This window comes from Cynoglossus semilaevis, chromosome 12 (genome assembly GCF_000523025.1).
Source record: "Cynoglossus semilaevis isolate Cse_v1.0 chromosome 12, Cse_v1.0, whole genome shotgun sequence".
Classification (NCBI taxonomy): domain Eukaryota; kingdom Metazoa; phylum Chordata; class Actinopteri; order Pleuronectiformes; family Cynoglossidae; genus Cynoglossus; species Cynoglossus semilaevis.
In genome coordinates this window covers 5,776,855-5,804,646 of record NC_024318.1, presented here as the reverse complement: position 1 = coordinate 5,804,646, position 27,792 = coordinate 5,776,855, and the positions used below count along the sequence as shown (strand labels likewise).

The 27,792-nt window shown below is 41.7% G+C and overlaps 2 protein-coding genes and 4 long non-coding RNA genes across 6 annotated transcripts in view; 2 read left to right on the top strand and 4 right to left on the bottom strand.

Moving 5' to 3' along the window:
- The window catches only part of LOC103387195 (TBC1 domain family member 12-like), a 10,458-nt gene extending 8,443 nt beyond the window's left edge, over positions 1–2,015 (top strand). The window contains 2 exon segments of the mRNA XM_025061042.1: positions 1–24; positions 98–2,015. The exon segment at positions 1–24 is cut by the window's left edge and continues 235 nt beyond it. Of these exon segments, the coding sequence (XP_024916810.1) occupies positions 1–24; positions 98–169 (96 nt within the window). The 3' untranslated portion in view covers positions 170–2,015.
- Positions 2,016–4,410: 2,395 nt separating this feature from the next.
- On the bottom strand, positions 4,411–14,687 carry LOC107989321 (uncharacterized). Its single transcript, XR_001760826.2, has 4 exons — positions 13,523–14,687; positions 12,593–13,207; positions 11,076–11,277; positions 4,411–7,002 (listed from the first exon to the last, which is right to left on the bottom strand). It is a non-coding gene; the product is annotated as an uncharacterized LOC107989321 (long non-coding RNA).
- Positions 14,688–14,742: 55 nt separating this feature from the next.
- Positions 14,743–24,083, bottom strand: LOC103387172 (uncharacterized). Its single transcript, XR_522401.3, has 5 exons — positions 23,963–24,083; positions 19,344–19,458; positions 19,053–19,169; positions 18,615–18,697; positions 14,743–15,032 (listed from the first exon to the last, which is right to left on the bottom strand). It is a non-coding gene; the product is annotated as an uncharacterized LOC103387172 (long non-coding RNA).
- cyp26c1 (cytochrome P450, family 26, subfamily C, polypeptide 1) lies at positions 23,984–27,770 on the top strand. The gene is made up of 6 exons (XM_008321705.3): positions 23,984–24,221; positions 24,555–24,779; positions 25,137–25,415; positions 26,008–26,169; positions 26,287–26,685; positions 27,166–27,770. Exons 1-6 carry the CDS (start codon positions 24,012–24,014, stop codon positions 27,508–27,510), a joined length of 1,620 nt encoding a protein of 539 aa, XP_008319927.1. The 5' UTR covers positions 23,984–24,011; the 3' UTR covers positions 27,511–27,770.
- LOC112487870 (uncharacterized) lies at positions 24,122–24,957 on the bottom strand. Its single transcript, XR_003051367.1, has 3 exons — positions 24,877–24,957; positions 24,527–24,758; positions 24,122–24,258 (listed from the first exon to the last, which is right to left on the bottom strand). It is a non-coding gene; the product is annotated as an uncharacterized LOC112487870 (long non-coding RNA).
- The window catches only part of LOC103387174 (uncharacterized), a 27,004-nt gene continuing 25,800 nt past the window's right edge, over positions 26,589–27,792 (bottom strand). Inside the window, exon 6 of the long non-coding RNA XR_001760822.2 lies at positions 26,589–26,721. This is a non-coding gene — a long non-coding RNA (uncharacterized LOC103387174). The remainder of the gene's footprint in view (positions 26,722–27,792) is intronic.

The window sequence follows — 27,792 nt, the reverse complement described above, 5'->3', positions numbered from 1 at the left end:
GTCGCTGGGCTCAGGTCTGCTCAGGCTCCACGGTCGGAGGTCAGGGTTTGAGCCACGGTTTGGGCCTGACGATGGTCTTGTTTTCTTTTCTTTTCAGGTGTTTTCTGCTCTAACGAAGGATGGAAACAAAGAGACAGAAAGAAACAACAGCCCGGCGCTCAGAAGCTAACCACACTGAAGTAAAAAGCTAACTCACGCCACCAGGCCGTAGATGGCTGCTCGCTCTGTTAGCACTGAGGCTAACACTAAAGGGTAAACGGCTAAAAGCTGTTGAGCCAAACTCTTCGCTCCAGCCGCTTCGCTACGGAGCTTCAGGCTCGCAGAGATCAGAGGATGGACACACCAAAAGGTGATGTTACAACATGTGAACGGGATCAGAAAGCCCTCCAGGATCTTTGATTGGACATAAAAACACCACTGTCAGTATTTCACTTTACACATTTGTTTTTTTTGGAGCCATAGCAGAGTCGCTGATTAATGTCTGAAAATGAAACCTTCAGACAACGTGAGAAGGACTGAACCTCCTGCACCGTGATGTCGTCAACAGTAACAGTAGAAACAGACTGATGGTGTGACTTGGAATCTATCATTTTTTGGTGCTATTGACATGACTCCTGTTGATGACGATTTTTACAACCATGTGGTTTCACTTTACGTCTTTTTTTTTTGTTACTTTCCTGCACTTTGACATTGCAGCCATTTGCTACTTCCTCATATGAAGAGTTCAGGTGTTAGGGGGAAACTTCAGATCATCAGCTATTAGCTACAAAATAACGATCAGTGATTGTTCGCGGTGGGGGCGACCGCAATGAAATATTTAGGATGAGTTCTACTAGAGTCAGATTTTTGAGAGGCAGAGATGGTGAGGAGGGAGCTGCAACAGACGACAGCTTCCTGTCACATCTTTGTTTAGTAAGTGACAAAAATGTGGCTAAAACAAAAATTTAACTCTCTAAAGGAAGTCGACTGTTGTCCCAGGTTTTGGAGCCTTTCACCGCTGCCTTTTTTTGAACCAGTGTTTTTGAAAACATTTCATCTGACAGCACTTTAACGCTGCATCAGCGCAGATGCTGCGTCACAAAAGCGGACGCACAACATTAGGTGATGTTCTTTTAACGCTGCATTAATCACACAACTGTGAAGCGTTGGCTCTGGGCGAGCCAACCGCAGTGAAACTTTTCTCGTTATCTTCCTGCAACAACCTGTAATTACTCCTCCATAATCTCAATTCCTTCACGTCACTTGATTTGAGCTGTCCTTCAACACGGACACAACTTCTTAGCCCTGACGTTTTCTTTCAAATCCACAGCAAAAAACAAAACAAGTGCACTCCCTGAAATGCAATGAAATAGTTTAGCCTGCTGAAAAGAGTTGTGATGCGACTTTGAATTCTGCTATTTTATTTAGCTCAGCATGAGAATGAAGTTTTTGATTTTTGCTGCAGGAAGTTTAAAAACCCAGTTATACACAGAACACCCTACACTTTCCAAAATAAAAGCCACAGTTTCTGCATCTGTGCAGACCCATCTTTTTCAAATCTGCACAAAAACTCAGCCTTATAATTCCCCAAATGTCTTTTTTTTACCTTTAAACACAGCCACATACCTTCAAAATAACAGTATCAGTCACTCCTGCACTAGAAAAACAAGAGCCTGGCATGTGCATCGTAAGGCCCGTAGTCCACTAAAGAAGGAGCGTTAGCTTTCAAAATAAAAGACTGGTTCATATTTATTGACACTACAACCATCACAATAGTCTGGTGTATAATCGTCCACACTCTAACACAAACTACAGTTAACAACTACAGGCTGTCTACACTAAAACACAACATAGCAGAGTGCTGTGTTTGGACCTTTAAAAACATTCAGTGTTTGATTCTGACCAAAAAGAAATGAGAAGTGTGAACTAACTTTTATCAAACTGGTTTAATTCCAGGGTTTAACAGTATTGAAAATAAGACTGACCATCAAACTAAAACATTCCTCATCAAAGATGACGAAACATCAACCCGTCGTTGAAATATCACAAATACTAATAAACATTGGGGCTGTCACTTCTGTCCATCAAACCGCTTTGACCTTGACTTTCTATGTAGTTTTATCACATAAATGTGAACTCCGTTCAGTGTCACCATAACTTAAGCTACAGCAGCATCTAAAGCGCCCTCTGCGGTTTGAGGGCGTAAATACAGTCTGAAGTGACAGCCCTAATGAGAATTTCAGAAACCGCAGATAATTATGATGATGATGATGATGATGATGATGATGATGATGATGATGATGATGATGATGATGGTCATATTAGAGGTTAATGCCCGCAGTTCGAACCTAACACAAGTGCAATATGGACATTTTCAATGTAATATTCTAGACTTTTCCTTTAATCATTGTCTCCACTCCAGATTATCAATGGGATTAAACCTCTGCTTCATTCATGTCTGAGGTATTTTAACTTCATGTAAATTCTTTCAACTTCATATTTAGTTTTCTGTAAGTTTTTGACCTTCCTGTATTTTTCATGTAAAGAATTTACAGCTTCTGTAAATAAAACAATTGAACTTTTTTCATTTTCATATAAAGGCCACTAGTTAAGAATCTGTAAATAAATATTTCAGCAAACAGAAATGTGTGTTGTTATGAATTTACTGAGTTTTTAAAAAATGACATTTTAAAATTGTATCTTGTATTTTATCTATATTTTGTAAGTTGTTCACATTTTAACCACCAGATGGAGTCAGAGGACCAACTTTTACTGCTAAGTGAAGACGTTCGTTTATTTACTCATTTATTTCAATTAAACCGTTTGGTATTATCGGACCGTGTTTTTTTGTTTTTGTTTAAAAGGTGCGGTTTAAGATATTAACGGAACTCTGGGACACGTAAACAATGAGATAACGTCACAAAACTCTGGTTTACAAAAAGTTTAGAAAATCTTGCATTGAAATATTAAAAGACTTTAGTTTCAGTTTTGGAAAAAAAAAACATTTAAATACCTTTACCAATTTAATTTTAAGACTTCAAGGGTGTTTTAAATGTTTGGATAATCTGGATTTAAAACCGTTTTTACCCACTGCTTTCAATTCATCCTGTTTGAAACAATCAGTTAAAATAAAAAGTGGAAATTTATTTTTAAGAAATTGACTTTAAACATTTGAATCTAAGATTCATTAATTCAATTCATTGTATATTTGATGTAAACAGAGATTTTAAAACAATAAAAAAAGTAAAAAATTTTTTAACAAAGTAAATTTTAAACAATGAGGTTAAAATATGAGAATTTTAGAATAGTTAACTATATAACTCAAATAAATAGAAAAAACAGATATTAAACATTGTTAATATCTGATCAAGGAATTTATATAGTAAAATCTTTTTTTTAAATTTTGTTTTAACAGTTTATATTTAACTATTTGAATCTAGCTGTAAATGATCCAACTGAAAACATCTGAAGGCTAAAATTTTAAACATTTTTATAGCACGTCTTAAAGAATCAGATTGTTAAAATGTGCTGGATTTTAAAGATTTTTTTTCTAAATCAGATTTTTCAGACTGGTTATAAAGTAATCTGTTTTTTTGTTTGTTTTTTTTTTCATTTTTTTGGAGAATTCCAATGTTGAGGAATAATCCAGTTTGAAATAATCGAGGTGTAAACTGGTGTGAACGCGGCAGTGGATAAATCTCAGGTATTTCCGAGGCCTGCGGTGAGAGCTCGGCCCCCTGTCGCCTCGGAGCGAGGAATTTGGCAGGAGTCTGGGGGCTTTCCTGTTAAGGCGGGGCTGGAGGGGAAGGAGGCGGCAGCTCCTGCCCCGGGGGCCTCTGGGAAACCACAGCAGGAGGCAGGAGGCGGGAGGCCGAGGTCAAAGAGTAGCAGGAAAAACAGCAGTGGAGGATTTAGATTTATTAATAAACCAATCAATCAAAGATTGTCACGGTTGGGTTTGAGTTTACTTCTAACCCCGGCCATTAAAGGGTTAATGATAAAATATGTGATCGTCTTATTCAGGGGAGGTGGGCTCAGACCAGCAGGTGTTAAAACGTGAACGACTTAAATGTCAACGTAAACCTACGGGCTTGTTTTACCGAATGATAATAAGCAACGGAAACACAACAGAGTCTGAAACTGCAGCGTGAGCAACAAAGAAGAAATAAAAGACGAAGAACGAAATCCGGAGCAGACTTTGTTCTCTGTCCACCTGTCAATCACTCATCTCACTTCCTGCCTGCTTTCATCTCTCTCTCTCTCTCTCTCTCTCTCTCCACCATCACTCCATCATCACAGGCTGTTTGCTTTTCATCCGCAGTACAACCACACCCCACCCTGGGACTGAAGGGAGACCCCCCCCACCCCCCCCCACGCCCCCACCCTCCCACAGCACCACCAGTACAGACAGTCTGTGGTTCTACAACCAAACACACGACTAGTTAAACATGGTGATGTTGACATTGTTCACTTAAATCTAATATTTGTCCAATTGAATTGTGACACCAACTGACCACAGGGGGCAGCACTAGCCCAATATCTCCTGTATTTTTGTGAACCAAAATCAACTCCTTTTTAATTTAATAATAATTACAGCAAAATAAAGCATTTAATTCTACGTTTCATAGTTCTGAATTCTGACCCTCTAGTATCAATAGTGCAGACATTCCTGTCCACCAGGTGTCAGTAATGCAAGATCTGCTGCAACAGGTTGCCCCAAGTAAGTCAGAATCAAACCCAGGACTCTCTCTGCTTGGCAGGCAGGTGTGCTGACCGCTTTACTATAGAGCCACACAAAATCAAGCGTGCAAGGCAGCGGTGGGTTTCGAACCCCTGCCCCCAGAGAGACTGAATCCAGTGCCAACTTAATAAAGAAAGCATCAACTGTTTAACTAATAAATATAGACTGAAGGTTGGACTCACTTATTGAGTCAAAAATCACAACCGGATAATGACGTAATTAATTGTGATTAATTGTTACAAATCTTCCGATTAACACAAAAAAACTTGTACATGGCTGCGTTCCAACACTCGTACGTAGCCGTATGAATGTGTTGTGTGTGTACTACGTCAACCGCGCAAGCCTCTTTTACTGATTAGGTTACACATCGCCCCCCGGAGGCCGCTTGTCTTTAGCTCCTCTTTCACTCCTCACACGCCAAATACTGGCAGGTCAGACAGAGGGAAAATCTGCGAGGCGCCAAGAGGGTCGCAATTAGACGCTTAATTCCACGGCAGCATATTCGGATCAGAAGAGGGCAGCGCAGAGGTCACGATGCGCCCTTTGTTCGTCCATTAATGAGATTTTTAATCAAACAAAAAAATGCCTCCTTCCTTATTGTCATGAGCTAATGAGTTGGCCTGGTGGCGCCAGGCCACGTCGGTGGGAAAGTCCGGCGCTGAGACCCACACCTGCAGCCGCTCCGTGTTTTCTTTCCCCCCTCCCTCTAGTGTTTGTATTCAAGCTTCAGAACAGAACCAGAGTTTAATGACCATAAACCGCCGCGGCGCTGAATGGCAGCTAAGAGCTCATTGAGGTGGTCGGAGAGGGACCACTGGACAATTGGGTCAATGGTTTTGGATTGTTTGACAGAGCCGGGGCCGAGGCCCAGGGCTGAGGCCGCCGGCAGGAGCAGCCAAAGTTCAAAAATCCCTGAGAAGTTTGTCACAGAATCTGTGAGCAGGAACTGTCAGCAGCGATTAGACACCGTGAAAGGCGGCAGCCATCAAACGCCGCTGCAAGTTTAATCACAATTTACACGTCTTTGTCCCGAAGCCTTCAGCAGACATGATCTAATTATCAGGGTGAGCAGTCAGCACTGGGTGAGGACCCGGGCGCAAACTCACAGGAAATGTTGTTTTATTCCAAAAACTAAACCAAAAAAAAATGAAAAATGAAAAAGAATCAACGACGGGCGAATGGAGACGTTCGACCTGATGAAGTGTGTGGACAGTTTACGGGGTTTAGTTCATCTTAGAGGAAGTCATTACTGCTTCAGTCTCCTGTTGCATTGTTGGAGTTCTAAAGACGGGCTGGGGGTCCGTGGGGTCTGGCTGGTTAATTGGGAGGTGCAGCAACCTTTGACCGCGGTCAGGCAGGACAACAGGGCTGAGGAGGAGAGGTGATCACTTGGGTCAAGGTGACTGGTTGAGGTGAACTGTTACGGAGATCGATGGAGTTGATAGGCTGAAGAAAATCACTGGTGGGAGGTGATTGGTAGACGTCTTTGGTGGAGGTGATCTGAGGACGGTACTGGTGAAAGGACATGGTGGTGGTGAGGAGATGAGATGAAAAGTCGAGGTTAGTGATCGAGGTAACAGATCCAAGATGATTGGTCGACCAGTGGAGGAGATCATTAGTAAAGATGTTGTGGGTGGAAGTCAAGGTTAACAGTAGGTGGAACTGATTGACAGAAGGTTTCTCCAAGATGAACTCCATTGGTCGAGAAGATTTGATGAGCTGATCGTCCGTTCGATAGCACAATATATAAACATTTTTATATTTAACATCCACCAACTTTTGGAGACATGTTTGTTTTTAAAATCTTTTCACATCAAACTTTTAATAATTCCAGATCCAGGTTTGATGTCAGACCGTGGCTGAGGTTCCGTCTTTTCTTAGAAACTTTCTCATTTCTTCTAGTTCCAACACAAGTTTGTGAAAAGTCAGACTGTAGTTGACCTTCCTAATATTCCCTTGATTTTCTGTCCTCACTTATGTCCCACTGCTTTTGTTATGTTCAAAACAAGAATCTTCTCGAAGCCCTTCGCGTCGCCTCATTTTCCAAATGACAGCTGCTGATGTTGGAATGAGCGAAGTTGAAATGATCTGATTTTGCTCGTGGACTTTGACGCAGCGAGGCGTGAAACGAGCTCCTGGTTTCTGTCCTCCGTGAACCCTGGAATAATGACATGTCCTGCTTCGTTAGCGTCCGCTAACATCAGAGCCGAGGCTGAACGGATTCAGGCGAAGGACAATTGACCTTGTGTGTGCCCTTCCTCACCACAGAGTCGTCACACGGCCTACAGACAAACTAACAATTAGCTGCTGAGTGTCTCAGGGAGCCGCGGTGACGGCAGCTCTAATCACCATGTTAATGGGTCATTGTTTTTTCATTTGGTCGTTTTCAAATTTCCAAAAGTAAAGTAAATTCATATTTAAACCAAAATATGAGAATTTTTGTTCAAGAATTGTTAAATATGATTTTTTTAGCAGGAACTAGCAGCAGGAAGTTCACAGTTGGTGCTGAAAAATCCTAAGAAACAAAACAATTCAAATTAGTCAATTCCCTGATTTTCTTGTTTCCCTAAAATGAACTTTTCTTTGTTTATTAACCTTCTTGCTGTATGACAAGCGGAATAACCACTCTACCACTGTGTGTCCCGTGTAGGATGAAGTGAAAGCTTGTTCTGTGTGTGAGCGGGCGGCTGAAAAAAAGCTAACAGGGCTCTGACCGACTGCTCACCCCGAAAAAGAACGAAAAAACTTGGAGCAGAAAAAAGAATGAAAGAAAGAATCGAGAGACAGAGACAGAGAGAGAGACAGAGAGAGAGACAGAGGGAGAGAGGTTATGTAAGAGCCTGTCATTAGAGCTGCAGTTATTAAACAATATATGTGAACAGTCAAGCTAAGATTGGCAAACGAGGGATTTGATATTCCAAAAGTATTTGTTTATCACATATCAACAATCAAAAAGGCCTTTGTTCAGCTTCAAGGTAGGAAATAAAAAGGTGACTGCTAAATGTTTGAACGGCGAGAAGCTAAAGGCTAAATGTGAAACTGTGGACATTTACAGAAGAACTTTTGTTGAAGAGAAAATATACAGTACTCAAAGAAAATTAAAAGAACAAGAAATGTCATTTTAGGGACCAACAAACACTGACAAATAAATGTCAAGACGGCAAGTGTTATTTTTACACATTTAAAAGTTACTGCTGAAATACTAATGCACACACACACACACACACACACACACACACACAGTAAGTGTGTGTTTCCTGGGCTGAGCCGCTGACGACCCTGCGATAAAACCGTGACCTTAGCAGGTGAAAGTGTGGCAGGGTCAGAGGTCAGATTGGTCAGGAAGTTTAGTCCACAGCACAACAACAGCACTTCCTGCTGTTGTTGTGCGTTTGTTGTCGATGTCGTTGGTGTACGACGTGGTCGGACACTCGTTGACAGACCCCTCCCCCCTCTTTCCGCAACAGACGCAGAAACAGGAAGTGAAGTGTTTTTGGTGTAAACAAAGAGAAGTGACCGGTGTGGACTGTTCACTGTCACCACCACCGGTACCAGAGGAACATCACACTCACTCTCTGAGTGTGTGTGTGTGTGTGTGTGTGTGTGTGTTCATGTCTGCGTCTGTTCTTAGCCTTTTTTAGTTCTATTATCTAACTGGATTTGAAACATTTCTGGGGGGCAGATAGTTTGATATGGGCTTATATAGTTGTTTTTTTATTTTACCTTTTTGTACTTCTTCGCAATTTTGTCAATAAAGGTTGAATTAAAATACATATTTTGCATACATTAAAGCAAAATAAGCCTCTGATCTTCTGAAAATGTCCCCTTATTCCTGGTCTGAACCTCACAGCTTAGTGCAGTGTTTTTCAACACTGGGGATGCGACCTCATGTGGGGTCACCTGATTGATAAAAATATCTTCTCAACTAACCACTATTCTTTTTATAAAATTATAAATACAAACACAAAAAAAAGTTTTTGTTTTCTCCAGAAATTTGGTCACGAGCCCAAAAAGGTTGGAACCTTTTGTCTCTAAAAATCGCTCATTAAATTCCTCGTCTTTGTATCGTCTTTAAACCAAACCATTTGAAAACTTTCTCAAGTTTAAACCCACGGAGACTTAAACTTTAGTTAGAGTCAGACATAGCTAACAGAGAAACGGCTAACAGAGAGTTAGCTAACAGAGAGGTAAGCTAACAGAGAGTTAGCTAACAGAGAGGTAGCTAACGGTGAGCAGCTCCAGCTCCAGCCTCTGTGTCGTTGAAGAATCCTCAGTTTTTATTCCACTGGTTCCACAGATTGTGTGTTTGTTGTTAGATTAGTGATAAATCTTTAGTTTGTGTTTGTGCTTATACTAATCTCTCTGTCTCTCTCTCTCTCTGTGTGTGTGTGTGTGTGTGTGTTTGTGATCTGTCAGCAGTGGGGTTTCCACAGCTCCGTCTCAGGAGGATTTCATCTCCTCAGGTTTGCAGACTGACCAGTGGGTCTTAGACTTAAATCCTGCCTTGACCTTAGACCCTGACACTAATTACATGGAGGCGGAGTGCTGACGGCTCAGATCCAGCCGTGGCTGAAGTGAAAACCTCCCCCGGTCGCCCACAAAAGACACGGAAGCTGGGGACGCCTTGAATGTCTAAACGGTGGCTGAGAGCCGCGGATCGCTGCAGGAGACCAGGAGTTTTCCCAAAGATTTAACCTGACCTTTGTTCTGCTGTAATCCCAGGCCCAAATAACGACACTGTCAGTGGTGAGGAGGTGACGACTGCTGAGGTTCAGAGGAGTTGTTGTGTGACGTTAAAGACCTCAAAAAGAAAATTGCTACGAGAGTACCGAGTTTAGATTTATAAAATTATTTTCATTTGGTTGAATGAGATTTAATATTAAGTTACGTTGGTTTGAAAGTATTTATGTACCATCAAAGTTAACAGCGACTGTGCTGTGTGCGCCCCCTGCTGCTGAGAACCAGTCTGAGACACCATGTCAGATTAAGTCTGTGGTTCTTTAACTGTGTCTTTGCTGCTTTTTAATTAAAGATACGTTTTCACCGAGAACCCAGAGTTCATGAACACTGAACTTCCACCGAAGTTTATCTCAAAGACAGAGACAAGTGTCGCTGCACTTCAGAGTCTGTCTCTTTTTTACGATTCTTCACAGTTACAAAACGGGCCACACGAGGCAGCATCAGACCTGCAGCTCACGAAGCTAATGAATACAGATAAAATGTTTATTTTAACTTTGCTTTTATACATATATACAATTAAAATTAAATAGTTTTGTATCTTTGTATCAAAAATAATTTAAAAATGTTTTAAAATTAGGAGGTTTGAAAATAGTATTTTTTTCTAAAAACCAAGAAGGACAGAAATAAAGAACAGACAAATGAAGAAGCGAAAACTGAGCCCAGTCTCTGTTTCTCTGATGATGACAGACGACTGCGTCTCACAGAGAGGATGATGACAGGGGTGGAGTGACCTCCCCTGAAGGTCACGGCCTCACCCACATCCAACCATCCAACCATCCAACCAGGCTTCTGTCGGGCTGCAGTTTATGAGTCAGAGCTTAAAGGTGTTTTTTTCAGTGAATATAAACTGACCACACCCCAGACATGGTGAATTTCCAGCATTTAAGGCGTCACTCACATTTCTACATGATTATACAAATTAACAATTCACAAAAAGAAGAAGAACTTCATTTTACTGCAGACCTTTAGGTCGAAGTGTGGTTTGGAGTTTGAAGATACATTTTTAACAACATGTTTTGATGCACTGTTTCCTCCATCACAACTCCAGTTATCAAAAATCTTGATTTTTTTTTTAACCCAGTTACACAAAGTGACCACACGAGGCAGCAAAGGACCAGCATCCTGTGTCATGATGATCTAAAATCTCTGATTTTCTCTATGGGCTTCGGTCTGATCGAGTAAGTGGTCTACAGACTGTACACTGGCTACGGTCTCACACTGAAGAAAAATCCTAAAGACATAAGACTTGAACAGTGATTAGATCAGATTAGATTAGATTAGATTAGATTAGATTAGATTAGATGGAACTTTATTAATGCGAGATTAAAGAGTTTTAAGGAGAGTTCAGTTTTTGGCTGTTGTTCTAACAAAGACCAAGCCTCTCTCTTTCTCAGGCTGATTGTAACAGCAGGGGGCGCTCTCAGTACACTCAGTGCTGACTGGGTAATGTACCTTAAACATCCAGGTATGAAAGAATGTCAAAATTTTGTGTACAGTGTCGAAAATGACACGTCTGTTCTGGTGTACAGTATGTTTGTGTGTTCAACATAATTGTTTCCAGGAATGTCTGTGTGTGTGTGTGTGTGTGAGTGTGTGTGTGTACTGTATCACCTACTGCTTGCTGGCTCCGCCCTCTCTCCCAGCAGGTATGTGTCTCCTGCAGGTAAGGACAAATCTGCAGCGTTTCACACTAAGACGCTGCTGCAGTTCCTTTCACAGCCTCCACATTCTTGTCTTTGTTGTGACTCAGACGCAGGAACTTCACCTCAGACAGATCCAGCTGCTGTGCTGCAGACGCCGTCACTGACGTGTCTCTCCTGTGAAAAAAAAAAACCTTTCCTCAGTGATTTTTTTTTGTTAGCTCTGCTCATTCACTCAAACATAAACAGTCATTTAGTCCCTGGGTGGTGATCAAACTCTAACAGCATTTATCACAGAAAGATGTTGGTTTTTGACCGTCACCATGTTCTGGCTTCAAGTCTTTGTTTACTAATTAGGCCTATTTAATCTTCCCTAAATTTACCTCTAATGAATGTGTTTATTTATTAGTTTTTTTTCCAGTTTCTTTTGTCCTTATTTGGTGTTTTAAAAGTGTAAGTTAAACTTATTTTAGCCTCTGTTCACTCGAAACTTTCACACCAATTTCACAGCAGAAAAAAAAAGATTAACTAATAGAAAGTTAAACATAAGTTATGTTCCAAATAAAAGGGCTACAGTTGGCAGTGAGCTCCATCCTCGGTGATGATATTCACAGCAGCAGCACGGAGTAAAACTACAAAAGTCTCTGTTTATTCACCTGCTGATTTGAACAGATATTTAGGCAGGTGTTAAAAGTTCAGACCTTACACCTCACCTGGGTTTAAGTGATAAACCACAACACACACACACACACACTCACTCACTCACTCACACACACACACGCCCTAATGGCCCTAATTAACAGCAATTACTCGACATATCTCATGTCGTTGCCCTGCAGTGCCGCGGTGTGTAAATCCTGTTCAACTTGGTCTAAAATAAACCTGGGCTCAGATCCAGAACCGGGTTCCACCTGGTTGAAGTCAAACCCTGGTACCGCGTCGACTCAGTGGCTCAGTGGCTGGTGGTCTGAGACGTCAACTGTTTCAGTAAATGATGTTTACATCAAATCACCTCACACTCAACTGAACACAAACCATTAGGTCATAAAAAAGTTCATCATTATTTAATCATCATTTATGGAAAAATAGAAAATATAAACAAAGGCTGAGATGATTTTGTTATGAGTGTGTGTGTGTGTGTGTGTTCAAGTTCACCTGGTGGTAAAACCAGAAGGTGTGTGTCACAAATTTGTGTTCATCATATTCATTAAGTGTGTGTGTGTGTGTGTCACTTGTTAATCATACAGTGGGTGTGGAGGAGAAGCCCATTAGCCCCTCCCTACTTTAATGAGTGTGTGTGTGTGTATTAGTGTGTTATCAGTGGTCAGCTGATAACACTGACGATCACCTGCTGTCTGTGTTTACTGCACATCCTGAGCTGAGATAACACAGGATCAAATTCACTGCTCACACCTCCAAACACACACACACACACACACACACACACACACATTATCACATTATTAGTAGGAACAAAAAAAATGACACTGACTTTCACCATCAGAATGAGGGTCTGCGTCTCGTTGTACGTCTTCTACAGGACAAACTCCCTGTGAAGCCCTTGAAGCTGAGGATGGTTCCAGGTTCCAACGGCGTTAAAGTAGACGGAAAGATGGAAAGATGGGAAATGTGAGAAGGTGAAGGAACAGTGGGAGGGCGGAGCAGAGATAGAGGCCAAATCAGACCGGCTGTTTGCCAAACAAATACTTCAATTAGCTACAGGCGACAGTGGGCTAACAGCTGATTAGCAGAGCACTGTGTGTCTGTGTGAGCGCCCCCGTGTGTTTCTGTCTTCGGTAATCTTCGGAGAACAGTCTCAGTCTATCAAAGGCCAAATTACACACATGTAACAACACCATAGTTTAGTAATAAAGGAGAGCAGCTACCTGAGAGGCCTGCCAGCGGTCTAGGCCTGCAGACTGTTGAGCAAATACATTTAGAGGAATGAACATGAATACCTACACCATGGTGTCTTCTTGGTTCTTCTTCTTCTTCTTCTTCTTCTTCTTCTTCTTTGGATCCTCTGCCTCCGTCTCACCCGATCCTCTCTCCCCTGGTTTTAAACCAAAAGTCTCCATGTCTTCTTTCAGGACGTCCACAAACCCTCCTGCAATGGTATCAGTGAATTAATTAAATAACATGAAAGAATGAAGTCCAGCATTAAAGACACCGTCACGCTGAGGTCAAAGGGGACATTTACTCAGGTGATGTGGTCAAATGTTTGATGATAAAAGAATCTATGAAGTGTGTGAGGACGGTGACACTTTTGACTGACTGTCAGTGTGTGTGTGTGTGTGTGTGCCTTTAGTTGCTAAAGCTGTCAATCACTGTAACAATGTGCACCAGGGTGCCGCCGCCCCCTACTGGACTCATTTACACACACACACACACACACACACACACTGAGTGACCGGGTACTAACCAAATCCCAGACTCAGTCATATTTCTGCTCCCTGAGCGACTCATTCATCACAGTGATTGACAGGAGGCTGATGATGATGAAAGCTCCTCCTCCTCCTCCTCCTCCTCCTCCTGCTCTCTGTTCTGCACTTTCCCTCTTCTTTTTCTTCCAGGGTCTTTGTTTTGTCAGCCCTTCTCCTCCTTCTCCTTCCACAAAGAAGAAGAAAAGACAGCAGCAGTGAGTCAGGGATTAAACTCTTTAATGAGGATCTGCTGAGTCGACTCAGTCCAAACTAACAATAAAAACTCAAACAACTGCAGTTCTGAGGCTCTCCCCCAGCTACCTGAGAGAGAAGCTGACCTCATCAAAACCTGAAATAAAAAAAAGGAAATCTAAATGTCCTGCATGTCTTCACTGACTAACCTTACTCCTTATAAACTAACTGAGAAACTTTATATTTTATTTATAATACCCTTTGTGCTGGGGTTTTGCAAATTTTTGCTGTAAAAAACCAGCAGCCACATCTGCACTGCAGGCAGGACGGTCAATCACACGTTCTCTCATTTATGCAAAGCCACAGGTTTCTGTTGTGTCCAGAGTTAGTCCTCGTCCATTGAGTTCATCAAAAAGACGTGACGATCTTGAAACATTTGTTGGTTTACTGTTCTACATGAACCCCAACATCAACAGCACTCATTTTCACATCACAAATACCTCACACATGTACTAGTCATTAGCCTCTCTCCTTCAGTAATTCATTTAAATAGCAATGATAAGGAGGTACACATCCATTCATGGTTGCCATGGAGACAGTCAAATGTTAATAAAATCTGGAGTCATGCTTTCTTTTTAGCCGACTCATGGTTTGGGTGCAGGGATGGAGAAGCTGATGATCAGACACTGACTCAGTTTGTCTCAGCACAGCAGAATCCACTGAGCAGAGGGTCCTCTGCTCTGACCTCTGACCTTTAGTCTCCTCAGACCTCACACTGACACTGCGAACAAACAAAATGATCACTCAGCGCTGAGGAGGAACCACGGCATCACTGCCTCTCCGCTCTGTGATCTGAGCTTGGCTTAGAAATAAAGAAGGGCGGCGTTTATCTGCTGCTCCACGAGTCAGTGTCACCTGATCAGATCCACCGTTTAACATCTATTTGTGACTCTATATTCAAAACATCAGAGAAAGCTCACATCTATTTGTGACTCTATATTCAAAAGTAGTCAGCAGCAAAGCTAGGCTTCTGCTGCTGATATTATTTCTTCTTCATTTTTAAAAAATAATAATTTCAAATTAGCAATAATTTCCAGCGGAAATAAAGCAAATGATTGGAATCAGTTCAAACTTCAAACAAACTGCCGTCATCACAAAGTTCAAATATAAAAGGTTTGTGTTCAAAAGTCTTTGTTCATATTCCCCTCAGTGACACAAACCGACCACACGAGGCAGCAGCTCCTGTTTCCTGTTCTCTAATGTCTTTTTTAACTGGCTGCGACAGTCGATTCATCAGGCTGATTCTTAATCCAGTTACTGTGGAGACAAAGGCAAAGGTGACGCACACATTTAATGGAGGACATTTATAAAAACACCTAACTGTCTCAGATGTGCACAACTGTGGTGGCCCCTCAGGGACCGGAGCCCGGACCCTCCCCCACCTCTAAAACCACTGTTACCATCTGATATCAGGCTCTGATAGGAGCAATATTTTAAGTGGAAAATTATTGGTTAAAAACAGTATGAAAAAAAAAAGATCATATTTATACATTTTCTGATGAAATTGTCAATATATTATTAAAGCATTTTTGGGAAGAAAAATAATCATTTAAAACTTTAAAAAGTCTATTTATAATATACAGTAATTTGTTATATTTTGTACAGAAGTATATTAATTCTAGATTTTGTATTAAATGTTTTTTTTCCTAATTTTGTAAAGACAGTTGAATATGTTTTTAACAGTAAAACTGCGTTACATCTGAGGGAGACATGATTGATGTCCCCGCGACCCTGAGACGGAAGAAGTGTGAGATAATGAGTGAATGATTGATGTTCTCTGGCTCCACATTTATAGACTAATTACTTATTATTTGTTTATATAATTATATTCCCATTACTTCATAGATTCACATTATACTTGTGGCTTTCATTTGAACCTGTTTTTATTTTTATTTATTTTTTAAGAATTGCTGGAATGGAATTACTTCAAAACTAAATATCCCTCAGCGACACGTCTTTCACTTACACATGTTTCTGCTGAGAATAAGAAAACAATTTAGAATAAAATCAAGATATTTCTAGCTGGTGGTGGAAAAATATTTTTTCTCAGACACACACACACACACACACACTCTTTAGTGTGTGTCAGTCTGAATGAAGCTCCAGCTTCATCTTCACAAACGTCATCCATCAGTGTATCGATGACTCGTCACGGTTACAGCCAATAGAATACATTTATCTAAAAGGAATAAACGAAGAAAAGTAAGACTGGACCGAACCCAGAGTAGAAAGATGAGACCAGCAGCTGACAAGGACAACCTGAACTATTTAGTTCTTAATACATATGTTTACTGTGATCAACATTTTATTCTCAAACTGTAAAAAAAACAATTTTTTAAGTTAAAGTTTACGGCCCTTATTGTTTATCTCTCAGTTCTTTATCTTGTCGGTGTCAGATTTTCTCTTCTCTCTGGTTGAACTGATGTCAGAGGAGCGTCAAAACAAGTCAACATTAATCCTGACGTGACGATGAAAAGATGTCAACAGTTTAAACGGAGGATTTACACACACACACACACACACACACACACACACACAGGGGTCGACGCGTCACCTGACAAACCTCCAACCTTCTTTGGAAACGTATCTCCGTGTGTTTGTGTTCAACCTGACAGATTTCAAAAGAAGAGTTCTTCGTGGTGGGGCTGACGTGCTGCTCTGAAAAGGTTAAATGTGTCGAGCACACACACACCGACACACACACACCGACACACCCACACACTGACACACCCACACACACACGCGACAGGTGGTTTCAGGCCAGACAGTATAATCACAGCTCTCACCTCTAAAGCGACAGGATGGATTGAGTAGTTTTCTTGCACACACACACACACCCATACACACTCTCACACACACACACTCTCACACACACGTGTTCAGATCTACACTAATGCAGGGTTTCATGCAAACGTGTTGTTGCAGGTAAAGGTGAGAGGACAATGATCCAGGAAGAACAGCAGATAATCCACACACACACACACACACACACACACACACACACACACACACAGACACACACACACACAGCTCGACTTCAATCGCAGGTTGCTGTGCCGCCGTCTTTTAAACATCCAGCTGCTGCAGATAATTTGACAGAAAATCTTAACACACACACACACACACACACACACACACAGAACTGTGTGGGTGTGACTGTGTGTGTGTGACTGTGTGTGTGTGTGTGTGTGTGTGTCTGTGTGTGTGTGACTGTGTGTGGGCAGCAGACGTTCGGCCCATCAGTCTCCACTCCCTCACATCTGTACTGACCTTTTTTTTTCCATTCTCAGACTCTGAAAGCTGATTGGATAAATCTCGGGGCTCATGTTCCAATAAAAGAAGAAAACCATAAACACCTGGTCTCACACTTGTCTCACACTTGTCTCACACTTGTCTCACAGTGTTTAACTGTGACAGTGTTTGTTCACACTTGTCTCACACTTGTCTCACACTTGTCTCACACTTGTCTCACACTTGTCTCACACTTGTCTCACACTTGTCTCACACTTGTCTCACACTTGTCTCACACTTGTCTCACACTTGTCTCACACTTGTCTCACACTTGTCTCACAGTTTCTGTCTCAATTAGTCTGTGTTTAACAAAAATAATTTAGTTTGTCATATTTTTTTTATCTATATATAAACTGTAAATATACATATATATTTCATGATACTTGGACACAGGAATTTGTAGTAACTGTGATGCCATTACACACACACACACACACACACACACACACACACACACACACACTTCTGCCTTGATGACAGTGTTTCCAACATCCAGACAGTGTGTGAGCTCAGTAATCACAGCCTGAGGGAAGCTGCTCCGTGTGTGTGTGTGTGTGTGTGTGTGTGTGTGTGTGTGACTGCAGGGCTGGACGGACACTCTTCCCTCACATAAAGGACACTTCCTCTGTGCTTTGTTTACTCCATCATCACAGTAAACAAAGAACACACACACACACACACACACACACACACACACACACACACACACAGGTGGGTCACCAGTGGAGTGGTCATTTCCCTCCGTCAGGTATTTCAGCCCTGAGGGCAGAACAGTCCGGCCTCAGACTTCAGTCCTACACGTTCGCTGTCGTATTTACACCTTTTTAACTCACTGCTGTATTTGGCAACTTTTTTTTGAACCAAAAGACTTTCATTTCCCACAGAGTGAGGTGGTGATTTTACACATGAACAACGGCTGCGTCCATTAATACGTTTAAATCTGTTATTTTTAAAACTCTCTGTAATTGTAATTCTTTAATTCGATTTACCTTAGTGACACAAAATGACCACTAGAGGCAGCAGTAGCCAAGCGGCCTCTGTCTAACCTCGCACTAAAATTCTTGATTTAGACTGTGGACTTCAGAAAAGAAGCGTGAGCTGCTCACAAATCTGGTTCTTTAAAAAAAACAACTATCATCTGCTTGAAATATTACAGAAATATTATTATTATTTCTTGTTATTTTTAAATCCATTTATTAAAGGCTGCCGTCAGTTGTCGTCTGTGTTTGAACCGAACATCTTGACAAATGGAGAAATCATTTGCAGGTCCATATGTTGAACCATTACCTGTCTGTCACCCCTGTCTCACCTCCTCTCTTTTCCTCCTCCTCCTCCTCCTCTTCATTCATCTTCCTTCGTCTCCGGGGAACGAGTGAAAACTTTCTCTCTCCTCCCTCCTGCTGCTCAGCTGCTCGTCGCGGCGTTGGGTTTCCAGGAAGGATGGTGTAAAATGTCCCACCAACGCTTCCGTTGTAAATTGACAGCATGCCCCCCCTTCTCCCCCCCCCATCACCACCACCACCATCACCACCTCACACTCACCCTCACCTTTCCTGACTGGCAGCTCTACATCGAGACGGGAAGTCGTCGTCCACTGGGGGGTGCCGGTGCAGGTCAAAGCTCCGAAAATGCTTTGAAAGGCAGAAAAAAAGAGTCTTTTACTTCTTCATCAAAGATTCTCCATTTATTGTGATTGACAGAAGAAAAAGAAAAACTTTCTTTGACACCAGACTGAACCAGTTCCTCCAGGATGATCGACCAGAGGAAAATCACTCTGAGTTGTGGTTCAGTGTCCTTTTCCTTCACTTTAGCGCCACCAACTCACCGTTGGTATGAACTTTTTTATCCCCACCCCTGAATATTTCTAACTTACAGCCAACACTGATTGGCATGTTATCAATTTGTGAGAAATCTGTGAAAATAATGTGTGTTTGAAAAAGCTGGTGATGTTGATCCACCGTTTTTTCTACCCCCCCCACACCTCACCTCCTGCCTCCCTTCCTTCTAGTCGTCCTTCCTTTGATTCTCTCCTCCTTTCTCCAAGTCGCCACCTTTTCTAAACAGCCTCCTCCAGGGACCGTGTGTGTGTGTGTGTGTGTGTGTCTGCAGAAAAGTGAGAGAGAGGTACAGAAAAAAAAATCAAGTTAATGCTAAAACCCCTAAAATACCTCTTTTAAAAACTGCTGAAGTAGTTAGTAGAAGTTAGTACGATGATATTAGATGTGGTTTTGATAAAAAAAAAACATAAATTCATTGGAGAGGAAAGACCAGGACTACCGCTGTTCTGGTTCATTATCCTTCAGGTGGAACTCCTGGTCGAGTTGGAATGCCGGTGTATCAGGTGATCGGGCCGAGGTCTGGGGTCACGACCTCTGAAAAAAGGACTTCTGTTCTGAAAAAAAAAAAAGGGCAGACAAAGATTCACGTATTCATCGATGAGGGCAGGAGATGCAGTCGGAAAGAAAATCTAAGGAGTGAAAATATATGAAACATTAAGAAAAAAAGAAGAAAAGAGTTTGGATCAACAGTGGTCGTACTGACAGATCAAGTCAAGTCTGAGATTTATGATGAGAATCTGAGGCTTCAGGAGGAGAGGTAAAAAAATAAAGACATCACTGACTACTGACTGAGAGAGGAAAACTGTCGATGGAACATTATCACAGCTGGAAAGATCTCAGAGAGATGGAAAGATAGAGAAGGTCAATCAGCCAATCAGCAGGTCGTATCTCAGGAACCCCACGGCGGTCGAAGGATTTGCGGGAAGTAAACTATAATTTTCAGACCAATGAAATGAAATGTGTCTCCCGGCACAAGACTGGAAATCACTGATGAACTGTCGGTCGGAAATACACAATATGAGCGCCCCCTGCTGCCAGGACGGCCCCTCAGACAAGGCTGACTCCCAGGGTAAACATCTCTGTCACAAACCAGCGGAATCAGATTAAGGCCCACCCAACCACGGCGTGGGCCGACCAAGATAATCCTGGTTGTGTTGTCAGTCATTAAACCTGAGAACACACATGTCGGGAGGGGCGGAGCTTCCCAAAGAAAAAAGGTTGCTTGTGTTTACACACACATTTGCCAAAATGCATATCCTGTTCTGTTGTCTCTCTCGCAGCTAAAGGGCCATTTTAGCTAATGCTAATCCTGAGCTTTTAAAAGCTTGTGAAATGAAGATCTTACTGCAGCGGCGCCTCAGGCTGCTGCGTCTATGAAGGTTTAATCTCCTCAGCCCGTCTCTGGTTTCACAGTTGTGACATCCACACTGAAGACCTAAGACCTGACGGGGACTCACCGACGGAGACACCACTTACTGTCAAACACCAAATTTCATTAAGAAAAACCTTTTCAGTGCACAATGAAGATTCTGCTCCAACACTGCCTCGTGTGGTTAGTCTGTGTCATTGATGTACATTTGAAAAGAGGATTCAGAAAATTACGGTATAAAAATAACAGACGTGAACTTTGAACTTTTGTCTTGCGTTGGTGGTACAGTGGTTAGCAGAGCTGCCTACCAAACACTTGGCCTGGGTTCAATTCACAGCCAACACATTCCCCAGTGTGGGATCAAAAAAGTTTAACTTACGTTTTTATATAAATTATACAAGTTATCTTACCTTCAGACAATAATTACTTTACTTGATTATATTTTAAAATTCTCATATTATTTAATATTTTATAAATATTTTTTATAAATTTCTTTATCTTGTGTATAAGATGTCATGTTTTCTGGCACCATTATTAATATTGAGTTTACGTTTTTATTTTTTCACCTCTACTTTATCATTACTTCAATCTATTTGGCATTATTTATATTCACTCAATCACATGTTATTTTTGTTCCATTTTCTGTACGGTTTAAAAACCAACTTAGAGCAGAAAGAGAAATGAGAATGACAAGTCAATTATATATAAAAAGCGTTGGTTAGTTAAATGTTCTCAGAGTATTTTGTCTTCCACTGGCACGAAATCTGATAAGAAGGCGTAGTTGTGTGTGTGTGCATCTCTGTGTGTGTGTGTGTGCGTGTGTGTGTGTATGTGGAATTTCCCTCTTCAACAGATTTATGTTTTCACAGAACTGTGTGACTGTTCACTTCACCGGTGAATCAGAAAAGATTTATCGACGGTTGCGACACACTCCGACACCGCTGGGCCAAATCCTGACACCTTTTAGTAGTGTTTGAACTAAGGACTCGTATTGTTGTGGATTTTTCTGATTCTCCTCTTCACACGTTTTCACTGGGAAACAGATCTGGACCGCAGGCAGGCCAGTCAGGCATGAAGCCACGGGACTGTTCCAGTGATGTCGTCCTCCATTCAGTAGTGTAGTTTTGACTGAGATGTCAATACTACACTACTGACTGGAGGACGAGTCACTGACGTTCAGCAGTGATACCTCACTCACACACACACACACACACACACACTCGCCGTTCCACTTGTATGGATCATTTTTGCTCCACAGAGTCATTAATCAACTGTACATTTTATTTCTTGATCTTTTTCCAAAGACTGCAGTTTTCTGTTTCTCTCTCTACGTCCATTTGTTGTTTCTTTCTCTCTGTTTTTTTCTGCTGCAGTGACTTCATCTGGACCCTTTGATTCTTCATCTCTCTCTCTCTCTCTCTCTCTCTCTCTCTGTCTATTTTACATTCCACTTTTTTAAAAAATATTTCTTTCTTTGTTTCTCTGATTCTTTCTTTCATTTCCTTTGTTTCTTTATCTGTCTTTCTTTCTCTCTTCCATCCTCCTCCAAACTTCATCACCTCATCTTCATCTTTAAAACAATGGACCAACAGAAGCAGATCATACCTGGAGCAAAGCTGCTCTCTCTCTCCCTCTCTCTGTCTCTCTCTCTCTCTCTCTCACGCACACACACGTTCTGTCTCTCATTCACTCTCTCTCCCTCTCTGCCCTCTCTTTCTTCACATTATGCGCAGTGACGTCACCCTCTGCTGCTGACGTCACCGCCTCCTCCTCCTCCTCTCTCCTCATATAAAGCAGCGAGCAGCAGAGGCTCGCGCGCTTCTCTTTCTGCCGCAGCTCGAGGACGCACACGTCATCATCATCGTCATCATCACCATTCTCATCATCATTAGAGTTCAGGTGAGTTTGGCTGAACGAGGCCCCCTGCAGGTCAGGCAGCGGCGCTGCAGCTCACCCACACATACGCGTGTGAGCGGCAGAGTCACAGTTTAATCTGAGAATAAACTAGGTCTAATCCGATGGTTTGATGTACACTCTGGGCATTTTTGATCTTAATCTGAGTTTAAATCTGGTCTTCAAGTTTGTGGTGAAGTGCTGTGTTGCTATAAAAAGGAGCAGACGCTGATAGAACAAGCTGCTGCATGTAACTGCTGTAAAACTATTTGGAATAGTTTAGACACACACACGCACACACGAAAATACACACAGAACACGTTTTACTGAAACTGTTTCTCACAGGAATAAATTATCTCTTATATTTTTAAACAAGACAATTATCTCCACCTGCACAAACTGGGTTTGTGAATAATTTTTTTTTGGTTCACAGTTACTTTCCCACAGCAGGAACTTTTCATTTTTGACAGTGTTTTAATATTTACACTGATCAAACATTGAGTTTTAGTTTCTTTACATTAAAGTATTCATCACATTTAATGGAGAAAAACTTTTTACGGGTTTTATACTTGTTTGTATTTTATATTTTTGCTGATTCCAGAACATTCGTTTTAAACAATGGATCTGATTTGTAATTAATTTGTAAATTGCAATGTTTTATTTTTTTTACATGTCACATGTTACAAAGAAAAATATCAAACTTAATTAGATTAAGTTATCTTTAAAAGCACTTTTAGCATTTTTTAAAATGTATTTTGATTAATACTCATTTATCAAATATTATTTTGGACAAAAACTATATGTGTATTTAACAATTACAATGTGTTTGTTATTTTTCCTACTGGTTTTTAACAAAATTAGCTCATTTAAATTGGCGTATGTTTACCTCTTAAACCTTATATTTTAAAATTAAAGGTGTGTGAGTTGCAGTATTATGTATTTGGTTACCAGTTTAGATTTAAGTAAATATGGAAGTACACACATTTTTTTAACTTCTTATGAGACGTTTTAGTTTTATTGTTAAACCCCAAAAATATTTTTTTACTCCATACACGGTTACCTAATTAACAATAAATCCTTTAATATTTAATTTTATATTGCTGCAGTAAAATGTAGTTGTTACACAGTTTTATTTTGTTATTGTGTTTTACAGTTGATAAATCTTTTTGTTTCTGACTCTTATTTTTATCAGTGATTTTTTTGCTTTTCTTTTCTTTTGCTTTATTTAACTGACAAATGTTTGTTTTATCACTGAGGTGTTGTTTGTTTATGTAGATAATCCATGTTGTGTTTTTATTCTTTGTATAGTTTATTGTTCACATGTCAATCTTCAGAATTTTTTTTTCGTTAAAGGAATTGGTGAGATACAAAATAGCTAGAATTTATTTAAAAGCCACTTCTACAGTTCCAGTGTTGACTGTGTTTCCCCATAATTAATTCCTGTTATATGTTTATATAAAATAATATTTTTAAATAAAAAAACATAATGATAGTTGATTTAAACTGTTATCGTGACCTCGTAAATTTTAAATGAAAGGGTAACTAATATATAATAATAATATACAATGGCCTTAGTTAATTGACAATACAACAACTAATATATAATAATAATATACAATGACCTTAGTTAGTTGACAATACAACAAAAAGTGCAATAAAATAAATAAATGCAGATTTTCATTTCTATTTGTCGAGCAATGAAACGTAAAGTAAAACAAACAAACTGATGATCTGTGTTTACATCAGGAGTTCAGAGAAGGAACAGCAGATTCAACAACCACTTTTCACAAACTTACCTGAAACTGTTGCTGCTCAGCAGAGCCAGGTGCATGCTGGGAGTTGGACATGTTCTACCCTCTGGACCAGTTTGGAGCGCTGTCAGCACTGGTGACAGCGCTCACGTCACTGCTGTGCGCGCTCCTGCTGCTGGTTCTGACTCGGCAACTGTGGACTTTGCGCTGGACCTTGACTCGGGACAAGACCAGTTCTCTGCCACTGCCCAGAGGCTCCATGGGCTGGCCTATGGTGGGAGAGACCTTCCACTGGCTCTTCCAGGTGAACTTTGACCTTTTACTCAATCCTCGGGAAATGACTGTAAATCAAAACAAGACGTAGTTTAAAGGAAAAGACGTAAACTGATGAAGCTAACGATAGTAATGAAATGAGAAATGAAGGTGAAACTAATCAGAAGGCGACTAACATTAGCACGTAAATATATAAAAGTTAGCAGAAAACTTAGCTAAAACTTAGACACAACACAACTAGATTACACACAAGACATGGTTGAAAAAAGAAAGACCTTTATCCGGCCAAGGGGAACCCTTAGTAAAATGATTTTACTCAGTGAAAAAGGACTCTACCTTTATCTGTCACTTTCTTGTTCTTCAGGGCTCTAATTTCCACATTTCACGTCGAGAACGTCATGGCAACGTTTTTAAGACCCATCTCCTCGGGAAGCCCTTGGTCCGAGTGACGGGTGCTGAAAACATCCGTAAGATCCTGCTGGGGGAGCACAGTCTGGTGTGCACACAGTGGCCCCAGAGCACCCGCATCATCCTGGGACCCAACACCCTGGTCAACTCCATCGGAGACCTGCACAAACGGAAGAGGAAGGTAAGAAGGAATACAAGTAACACCACACATGAGTCAAACTAACATTAAAGGTGGGCGACCTCTGGACCAGACACACACACACACACACAGTACACACAAGTCAAAGAGGAAACCAGTGATTCCAGTTTCTTGGTCGAGTCAACGGTGTCTTCCTTTCTGCATCTTTTCCATCTCACAGTCTTCCTTTCTGCATCTTTTCCATCTCCCAGCTCCACCCAGACTTGTGCCCCCTCTACCCCCCCTTTTCGTCTCCTGTTGCTCAGATGTCAGTGTTTGTTTAAAGGTGTTGACAACCTTGTACCAGGTCGTAAATTTTTATGACTCCTCTCTGTCTTTGCTTCCTCAAACTTGTTCCAGATCCTGGCTAAGGTCTTTAGCCGCGGGGCGCTGGAGTCCTACCTGCCTCGGCTGCAGAACGTGGTCAAGTTCGAAATCGCCAAGTGGTGCTCCGCCTCTCCTCGCTCCATCAATGTCTATGACGCCGCCAAGTCGCTGACGTTTCGCATCGCTGTCAAGGTCCTGCTGGGCCTGCAGCTGGAGGAGGAGCGCATAGTGTACCTGGCTAGTATCTTTGAGCAGCTGATGAACAACCTGTTCTCTCTGCCCATAGACGCTCCGCTCAGTGGCCTTCGAAAGGTAAAGATTTTGGTTGGGTGTGTGCCTATTTCATTTGACCAATGTAAAAAGTAAAGGCTGCTATGCAATAATTTCACTCTCACTTCACAAAAATATATTAAAAAATAATTTCATGGCCATGTCATTGGTGTGGAACGCCAATGGTGTCTGGAGGGTACAGTTCAATTCCTGGGCGAGATTAAATCCAGGACTCACCACCCACAGGAAGGTTCAGGGGGGTTGGTACGGTGCAGTGTGATTTGGGTGGTGGTCGTGCAGACTGTTGCCCCCGCAACCTGGTTACGGATAAGCGGATGAAAATGGATGGATGGAAAAAATAATTTCTAGCCAGTTCAAAATCTCTTTAACTGCACAGGGCGTTTTTTCTTTTTTGCTTCCGATGCTTTCTTAGTCTGTTATTAATAGATTAATAGATAGTTTTCTTTGCGGTTGCTAGGCAGGTTTACCTCACCAAACCTTGCCTCACCCATCACAGTCCAACCTATCATGATCGTGTTGGGCTCTGCCTGTTTAGTCTAGCCTTGTTGTCAACACCTCAGTTTGTTGATGTTCCTTTTTCTCATATTTTTTTTTATGTTGACAATGTCTTCAGGGAATAAAGGCCAGAGAAATCCTTCATGCCAACATGGAGAAAATCATCGAGGAGAAGATGGAGCGGCAGCAGACGCAGGATAATGAGTACAACGATGCCTTCGACTACATGCTGTCCAGTGCCCAAGAGCACGGGCAGGAGCTCAGCATCCAAGAGCTGAAGGTACAAAGAAGCCAAATCAGTCCAATATTAAAAACATAAAAATATTTTGCCTTCTGTAGACAAACATTCATTTTTAACTAGTAGTCCTTTTAAAATCCTTGTACCTTTTTGCCCCAGGAGACTGCAGTAGAGCTGATATTTGCCGCTCACTCCACCACAGCCAGCGCCTCCACGTCACTCATCCTGCAGCTGCTCCGTCACCCAGCAGTGGTCGATCGGGCCAGGGCAGAGCTGGAGGCCGAGGGTCTCGGGTACCAGCCGAACAGCGCTAATGTCTGCACCAGCGTGCTAGCAGAAACGGAGGTCGAGGCTGAACAGAGCATCATGGAGACGAGCCGCCTGCTGACCGGTGACAAGAGTGAAGCCGCTCCTCAGCCTCGGTCTCATGTTCCAACACTGAGCCTCGAAAATCTGACCCAGTTGTGCTACGTTGACTGTATTGTCAAAGAGGTGCTTCGCTTTTTGCCCCCGGTGTCTGGAGGGTACAGGACGGCACTGAAGACGTTTGAATTAGATGTAAGTTCAAGACACAAGACGGAACGTCTGTGTGATCTACCAGAAGGAAAAGAAAATAGAGAAAGTCGTCAGAATTTATGGACCTGTACCTGTAACAATATGATCAGCTTAAGATCAATATGTCAAGTTAAATACTTTGAATACTTTTAAAAACCTGAATTTATAAATCATACATTTTCTCTTCTCAGCAAATCCCACAGAGTAATCCAATAATACCACATCACAGTACATTGTTTCCAGTATAATGTCACTTATAGAATGACTTCAGTTTTTCAAAACTGGATTCACTAGAGTGACATAAACTGACCACATGAGGCAGCAGTGGGTCAGAAGCTTCCATATTCCTGTTAGCTTAAACCACAGCTGTTCTCCAAAGACCTTTGTGTAGAAGAAACTTGAACTTAAACTTTAAAACGTACTCCCTGCACAGTTGTTCTGAGGTTTGTTGATCTTGTACTGATTTCTGTTCTGATGTAACAGGGCTATCAAATCCCTAAAGGCTGGAGTGTGATGTACAGCATCAGGGACACCCATGAGACCGCAGAGGTCTTCCAGAGTCCTGAGCTCTTCGATCCCGATCGATTCGGACGGGACCGTGACGAGTGCCGGTCAGCCCGGTTCAACTACGTGCCGTTTGGTGGTGGCGTTCGAAGCTGCGTGGGTAAAGAACTGGCTCAGATCATTCTAAAGACTCTGGCTGTGGAACTGATCGCCACCTGCAGCTGGACTCTGGCCACTGAGAACTTTCCCAAGATGCAGACTGTGCCCATTGTGCACCCAGTCAATGGGCTGCATGTGTATTTCAACTACAACCGGCCACTTTAAACACGTGGTCTTCATCTGAGAACACTGTCTGAGCGAGGCGGAGCATCAGCACCGGACCTGACGCTTCAATCTCTGCCATTTTTCATTTCAGTGGATAGAAACCACCTCTGAAGAACAGGGTAACATCCATACACACACACACACACACACACAGAGCAACAGACAGGACTCCATCAATCGTATTAAAGGGATATTTCAACTTTTGTCTATGAGGAACCATCGCCTGAAGCTTTTTTTCTGGTAGCCGTTCGACACCAGTAGGAACTTTCCAGTGACCAAAAG